The sequence below is a fragment of the Orycteropus afer genome, unplaced genomic scaffold (genome assembly GCF_000298275.1).
Source record: "Orycteropus afer afer isolate SDZICR_OR568_19922 unplaced genomic scaffold, OryAfe1.0 scaffold01031, whole genome shotgun sequence".
NCBI classification, from domain to species: Eukaryota; Metazoa; Chordata; class Mammalia; order Tubulidentata; family Orycteropodidae; genus Orycteropus; species Orycteropus afer.
Window position 1 is genome coordinate 136,974 of NW_006922618.1, and position 8,126 is coordinate 145,099.

The 8,126-nt window shown below is 45.4% G+C and overlaps 1 protein-coding gene across 1 annotated transcript; it reads left to right on the forward strand.

Moving 5' to 3' along the window:
- Positions 1 to 3,199: 3,199 nt before the first annotated feature.
- Positions 3,200 to 6,872, forward strand: CASP14 (caspase 14). The gene is made up of 6 exons (XM_007958577.1): positions 3,200 to 3,226; positions 4,634 to 4,783; positions 4,881 to 5,106; positions 5,310 to 5,426; positions 5,805 to 5,908; positions 6,768 to 6,872. Exons 1-6 carry the CDS (start codon positions 3,200 to 3,202, stop codon positions 6,870 to 6,872), a joined length of 729 nt encoding a protein of 242 aa, XP_007956768.1.
- The last annotated feature ends 1,254 nt before the right edge of the window (positions 6,873 to 8,126 follow it).

Below are 8,126 nucleotides of genomic sequence, written 5' to 3' on the forward strand. Positions count from 1 at the left end.
ACCACCAGCCTTCTGGTTAGCAGTCAAATGCCTTAGGCACTATGCTACCAGAGCTCCCTAAATTTATGTAGTGGAATATTATTTGGCCATAAAAAGGAATAAATTACTGATATATGTGATGATGTGAATGAGCCTCAAAAACATAATGGTAAGAGAAAGAAGCTAGACACAAAAAGTCACATTTTGTATGATTTAATTTATGTGAAATGTCCAGAACAGGGAAGTCTATAGAGAAAGAAAGTATATTAATTTTTGCCTAGGGTTGGAATGGGATGAGGGGAATGGATGGATGGGTGGGTGGATGAATGGATGGGTGGGTGAGTGGACAGATGGATGGATTGAGAGATGGCTGTATGGGTGGACAGATGGATAGAGTTTCTTTTTGAGGTGATGAAAATATTTTAAAATGAATTGTGGTGATGGTTGCAATATCTGTGAATATACTAAAAACCACTGAACTGTACACTGTAATTGAGTGAGTTGTAAGGTATGTGAATTCTATCTCAATAAAGCTGTTAAAATAACTTTTTTAAAAATTTAAAAGCCATAAATAAATAAGTAAATAAAGGAGAAAAGTCATAGGAAGAGAAGAAAGAAGCAGAGGGAGGTATGAAGTCATCAGCTGAGGCAGCTGGAAACATCCAGGTTCTGGGGCTGGATCCTCCTGGGTTGGAATCCTGACTGTGCCACTTAATGGTTAGCTGAGGTTGGACAGTCAGTTCACCTCTCTGAGCCTCAGTTTTCCCATTTGCAGAATAGGAGCAACAATGTTGGTCTCCCAAGATTCAATGAGATGATAAGTAATGATGCTGGTATTATCTGCATGGTTGAATGTGGAATGGTTGGGCATGGACATAATGATAATAGTGATGATGGATTGTTGATAGCAAGAGCTGGAGGTGGCAGACCCTTATGGTTGAGCTGGGACCCAAACTCTGGCTAACTTGGATACTCTACTTTTACCACAAGGAGTCCTGTGGTAAAGGGTGGTACTGTGGTTAAGCATTTGGCTGCTAACCAAAAGGTAGGTGGTTCAAATCCACCAGCCACTCTGCCTTTACCACCTTAGTCAGGGATGCTGACTGAGCCTTGCCTTCACTTGTCTCATGAGTATTTGGCTCCATTTCCTCACCAAAGGCTGTGCCAAGGGTGTGTCACATTTATCATGAGGTTACTGGAGCAACAGAAAACTCCCTGGCAATAAAGGGCTAGACAGCTGTGCTGCCCAACTCAAAAACCGGCCTCTCGGCAAGGGTCTGGGAAGAACCCACTTTACCAGCCCCTTCCTTCAGGTCAGCACCGGCCTGCCCCCTCCTTGGTGCCCAGCCCCATGCTGGCAGGTAGGAGAGGGGCGAGATTTAGCCTGGCCTTAAGGAGCAGCTACATCTAGAGTTGGTAAGTGCTTTGGCAGATACTAGCATTCTCTCTGTCTCTCTCTTCTCTTTAGCAATGGATGCTCTGACCAGTTTGTACCACAACTAAAGAAATTTCCTTCCGTGCATCTATCCATCCTTATTTTTGTTTGCCCATTTGTTGATTTGTTTACTCAACAAATTCCCATCAATACCATCTCTGTACCTGTCCCCATGCTGGTGGCCCCAGTGAAGACAGAGATAAATAAATCAGAGTTCCAGTTCTGAAAACTGAGCTGCCAGTTCCGCCATGAAAATATGAATGAACAGTCACTGTTATAACACAAGTATGAACAGGCAGAGGTGTGAGACTCCGGGACAGGGGGAGTCCACTTCCAGTGGGTTAACATAGATCAAAAAACCTACCTTGCTATGGCACTGCTGTAAAGCATCTAGCACCCTTCCCAGGTCCTTTTCAGATGGGAAAACCAAGATTCAGCAGAAGAGTGAGATGCTCAAGGTCACACAGGTGGGAAGGGGCTGAGGCAGGACTCATTTCTAGTCTCTCTCACTCCTGAGCCCAGCCCAGCCTCCTTCTCTTCTCATGTCATTTGGTTCCTCTTCCCCCAGCACTGGCTCGGTTTTCAGCGTGTGTATGTGTGTGTTTAGAGAGAGACAGAGACAGACAGAGACTGATTTAATATACATCTCTGCCATAGACTAAAGATATCCAAGAAAGATTTGCTGGACAGATGTTTGCATAAGAGAATGGGTGGATGAGTGAGTTGATGGATGGGTAGGTGGGTAGATGTAGGTATGGTTGTATGGGTGTTTGTATGGATGTAAGTATGCTGTTGTTGTTAGGTGCTGTTGAGTCAATTTTGACTCGTACCAATCCCATGTGATGGAGTAAAACTGCCCCCGTGGGCTTATCTTGGCTGTAATCTTTATGGGAGCAGATCACCAGGTCTTTCTCCCATGGAGCTGCTGGGTACCAACCTTTCGGTTACCAGCTAGGCACTTAACTGTTTGCACCACCAGGCTCCTTGATGGATGGATGGATGGATGGTTGGACAGGTTGATGGGTGGATAGGATCTTGACTGATGAAGAAGGATTTCAAGAACATTCCAAGCTGAGGAAGAAGTGTGAAAAATGTCAGGGATATGGAAAAATGCCAAGAGTATGGATGGATCCATCCACCCATCCATCCAGGAGCCAGAGAGAAGAAGAGCAGAAGTTAGATAAGAGCATGGAGAACTTGGAAAGATGTTCAAGTCCAAGGCAGAGGAAGGGAGACTGGTTGATCTCTTCTGATTAGAGACTCACTGAGACAGTTTCAAAGTAGTATTCCCTGCATTGATGACATTGTCATTTTAAACCCAACACCAAAGCATCCCCTCCTTGGTTATTCATCCCCAACAAGTCAGCTCCTGGGTGACCAAGGGGAGTATATAAGAATTCTTGTCCTGTTCATCAACTTACGGCCTTCAAGGGAGAGAGCAGTCCATCACAGTTTGATGAATGTCCTGAGGAAAGGATCGGGAAGGCTCCAGAAGGATTACTTTGTGGGGTATGCCTAGAAGGAGTTCTGGGGATGGAAGAAAACACTGGAGTCTCACAACAGAGAGGACCCACTTCATGGAGTATCATCCCCTGCCCAGATCTGACCCTGACATGCACCAAGTCTGGCCACTGAGCTACTACCCAGTCTCACAAATTCAGATAAACAAACTGTCCTGCCTCCTGAGCCTCTATCTATTCCCTTGGAGACCCCTAACCTCTTTTCTCTTGATTTCCAGGATCCAGACAAGAGGGCTGAGGGATAGACTGAGAGTCAAAGAAGAAGATGAGCAAACCTCAGCCTTTGGAGGAGGTAGGCGGGGAGGACCGGGTATTTAGGGGTGGAGGTGAGGAGCTTAATATTTCAGAGAGGGTGTAGGGAGTGAAAAATAAGGACATGAACTCTGAGCTGGAGGCTAGTTTTAACCATGAAGATGGGAAAACAGACTCAGAGATGGAACCCAGGTAAGGGCATGGGTAGGGGACAGACACATCAGCTTCCAGTGATTGAGCTCATATCACTGATATTCAGTATCCTGATCCTCTTCTAAAAAGAAACGTTGATCCCACTCTCCTTTTATTCTCAGATAGGATGAGATAAGAATCTCAATATTCGGTTCCAAAATTCTGAGATCCTTGCAAGTGAGGAAGCAATGGGGGAATGCTCAGAATACTCTTGGGATGGATGGGGAGAAAGGCAAAGCTACCAAATGTGCCAACTAGAAGGGACTTTCAAATTTTCTCATACATTCAGTGACTATGTTTGGAAATTGAGGCACAGATAAAGATAATGACTTGTTCAGTTCACACAGGGACTGCAATGGAGCCAGACCCCAGGCTGGTTTGCCATATTTGGCAAATAAAAATACAGAATACCCAGTTAAATTTGAATTTCAGATGAACAACAAATAATTTTGTACTACAAGTATTGGGCCGTACTCAATTACCAGTTGTTTTTATGAATTGCCATTGAGTTGATCTGATGCAGGGCAAACCCTGTGTCAGAGTAGAAATGTGCTCCATAGAGTTTTCAATGGCTGATTTTTTTTGAAGCACATCATCAGGCCTTTCTTCCAAGATGCTTCTGGGTGGACTCGAACTTCCAAACTTTTAGTGCACAGCCAAGCACTTAATCTTTTTCACCTCCCAGTGGTATTTGAGACATACTTCTACTCAATCATTGCTGTTGTGGTTAGTTGCTGTTGAGTTCGCTCAGACTCATTGTGACCTTACGTATAACAGAACACAACATGCACAGGCCTGCACCATCTTTATGATCATTGGTGTTTGAGCCCATTGTTTTGACTATTGTATCAATCCATCTCGTTGAAAGTTTCTCTCATTTTCACTGACCCTCTACTTTACCAAGGAGCCCTGGTAGTGTTGTGCCTAAGGCACTTAACTGCTAAACAGAAGACTGATGGTTCAAACCCACCAGCCACTCCTTGGAAGGAAGGTGGGGCAATCTACTTCCGTAGTGATACCGCCTCAGAAACCCAAGGAGGGGTTGCTATGAGTCGGGTCGCTATGACAAATACTTTATCAACCATGATATCCTTTCCTAGCAATTGGGTACCCAACCATTGCTGTACTTAAATTCTAGTTTAACTGGGTATTCTGTAATGTTTCTGGCAACCCTAACCCCAGGCTTCTCTCAATCACATCCCTACTTCTGCCTGACCTTTCTTCCTTTGTTGACTTATGCCATCTCTTAACTCAGGAGGCATATGATATGTCGGGTGCCCGCCTGGCCCTGACACTATGTGTCACCAAAGCCCGGGAAGGTTGTGAAGAAGACCTGGCCGCTCTGGAACGCATGTTCCGGCAGCTTGGATTTGAGAGTACCATGAAGAGAGATCCCACTGCCCAGGTATTGTGCCTCCAGTTCTAGATCAGCAGGGCAAGGGGTTGAGCCACAGGGTGGGCTCTGGGGCTCTGCCTGAGTCTGGCCATTCTTCTCCCTCCAGCAATTCCAGGAAGAATTGAATAAATTCCAGCAGGCCATGGATGCCCGGACAGACCCTGTCAGCTGTGGCTTCGTTGTGCTCATGGCACATGGATTAGAAGGCGAACTCAAGGGGGAGGATGGTCAGATGGTCAAGCTGGATGACCTTTTTGAGGTCCTGAACAACAAGAACTGCCAGGCGCTGAGAGCGAAACCCAAGGTGTACATTGTGCAGGCCTGTCGAGGAGGTGAGGACAGAGCCAAGAACATAGAACCCATAGCATGGAGCCCAAAGTTATTCATAACCAACTCAAATCCCAGATCCAAGGCCTAACTCCCAAGTAAGGCTTGTGTATCCTTCCTTGTGCAACCGACCTATCCTGTGGCCTTCTTTCTCCTCATTTTTTTTTTTCTTCTCTGATTTTGCCTTCTCCTCTTCTTGGTGTTTCAGAACAAAGGGACCTCGGAGAAATAGTAGATGGAGGTGAGATCAGGATGATTGCAGAAGACAGCCCGCAAACCATCCCAACATACACGGATGCGCTACATGTCTACTCCACTGTAGAGGGTATGAGTTACCAGATCACTTGGCAACCTGGCCTCTGCTCCTCCTCTTCCCCTCACTCAGCACACCCAGCCCTGAGCCTCTCCTCTAGAATCTCCTCAGGAGCCACCCCTCCTAGGTGCCATCCAACTACACATCTACACACCCACCCATCTGTCCACTTATCCATTCAACGACCTATGTGTCCATCCATCCCTCTATTCACTCATCCACTCACCCACCCATTCCTCTGTCTGTCCATCCATCCATTCACTCACCTATCCTTCTGCCCAATCATCCTTCCACCCACTCATTCATCTGTTCACTGATACACCACCTTCCCCCTCCACACTACTGACGCTGCCCTGAGCCTGCTTCCTCATGGTATCTCTGGATCCCTAGGGTACATTTCCTATAGACATGACGAGAATGGATCCTGCTTCATCCAGACCCTGGTCGATGTGTTTACTGAGAGGGTAGGGCCCATCTTGGAGCTACTAACAGAGGTGAGTCGAGAGGAGGTACTTGGAAGCACTGTCTAGTCTGAGCAGGCAGAAAGTAGATAGAATTTAATCTTTTCAAACATTTCTTCATATTCCCCTCTCATGCCTTCAACCCCATATCTAACCTGGGTCCCAACACAGACACTAGGATGCTCACCAACCAGCAATGATTTCCCCCAATGCCAAGATGTCCAACGTTCTTGGTATGTGAGATAATTTAGAGGAAATGCAGAGTCACTTCTACAAATATGTACCTGCATAACCACCCTTTGGATTTAACGAATGTTAGGGCTTTTTTTTTTTTTTCCTAATGGCTGTGTGTTTTATTGTGTATCAGAAAAATATATGTAATAAGAATTCCAGCCAATGATTTTTTTAGATATGATAAGGAATGGATTGCCCAATAAAAAAGTATAGGCTTACTTGTGTTTACTTGCTAATCTGCAGTGAACAATTTCACATGGGTTTCACTACAGATTAGTAAATAAGCACAAGTAAACCCATATTTACCTTGCTTGCTCATCTCTGTCAAGATGGATTTGATTCTTTAAAAGAGGCTTTGATTCGGTAGGAAGGTGCTGTGGGGTTGGGAGAGAGATAGCTGTACCTAGCAGCAGAATCTTTGATTTGGTGGGGGAAAAAAAATGTGAAGTTGTTCACTACAGATTAGTAAATTAGCAAAAGCAAGCCTGGGCTTACCTTGCTTATTGGGTAATACAACATTGGGTGTAATGATGTAGGATGGGGCAATAAAGGGTTTCTCATCTCAGGACAGGGGTATCCACCCGCTCTGTTCTCTAGCCTTATTACCCCAACTTCCCCGGGAGACCCAGCCCCAAGCTGACCACTCCTGTCGTTGCAGGTGACACGGCGTATGGCAGAAGCAGAGCTGTTTCAAGAAGGGAAAGCGAGGAAAGTGAATCCTGAAATCCTGAGTACCCTTCGGAAACGGCTCTACCTGCAGTAGAAGTAGAAAGGGCAAGGGGTGTCCTTTCCTTCTGTACCACTCTGTCTCACAAAAATTTAAAGGCAACTCTCACCATTCCCTCAAAACCTTTTCTTTACAAGGCACCCAGTCTCTCTTACTGCCACACTTCTCATGCTAGTCCTTCAATGTATGCCTGGCCTTCTTAGAGCAAGCCAATCAAACTGACCACAAGGCCCATGTGGTAACATAAGTATTACCTCCCTCCAGCTGGACTTTCTACCTCTACTAATGCAACATAAAATTCTCTTATCCTGCTTTCTGCTCCTGGGCTCAGCTGAAACCCTTCTTTCTCCCATGAACCACACCCATACAAATATTGTTGTTATGTCCTTAGAGTCGGATCCGACTCACAGTGACCCCTCCTTGGGTTTCCGAGGTGGTATCACTACGGAAGAAGCTTGCCCAACCTTCCTTCCGAACCCGTATAAATACAAGTGACTACAGCTCAAGATTTTCCACTCAAAAATCAATCCCACTCATTACCCCCACACCAATAAAAACTTCTCTGGCTCCTAAATCTCATCTGGTGTTGTAACCAATTCCTCATCCATTCCTGCCTCCCAGTGATTCCCACCCCACACCTAGAGGTTCAATAAGTCAAAAATCATTCTCTCTGTAAACCCCCTCCTCGTTGGCTTGCAAATGGATGCCTTGATATCATTCTTTTCCTAGCTTTTGGCCACTATCTCTGTCTGATGGAGCAGCCGCCTCCTTTTCTGGGTCCCTCTCCCTCTTAACACATCTCCCCACAAGGCCCTGGACTCTGCCCTCTCCCCATGAAAACCCATACATTCATCCATTCTTGAAATTCTAACTTTCACCACTCTGTGAATCAACACATTTTTGGAACTATGAAACATTACGTGGTGTCACCCTGTTATTTTGAAGACAATGAAATAAAGGCTCAGACAGGTGATATGATCTATCAGTAGTAGAGTCAAGGTCTGACTTACAGTCCCCTTTCTACTATGTGCTAAGTCTTAATCCATCAGAAAACTTCTAATTAGAGGAACTGGCTAGTAACCAGGATGCAGAACCTTTCTAGAAGACTTCTAGAAATTCTCAATAACTACCAGTCAAGTTTACCTTCTTGGAAGTTGGATCCAATGCACTGTCTTCCAAGTCTGTGGTCTCTGTCTCTCCTCCAGTCCTGGCCTTTCTTTCCCAAATAGCCTGTGAGATGTATCCACCATCATTGAAACTCACGGCTTAAGATAAGTTTGTTCCTCCCCA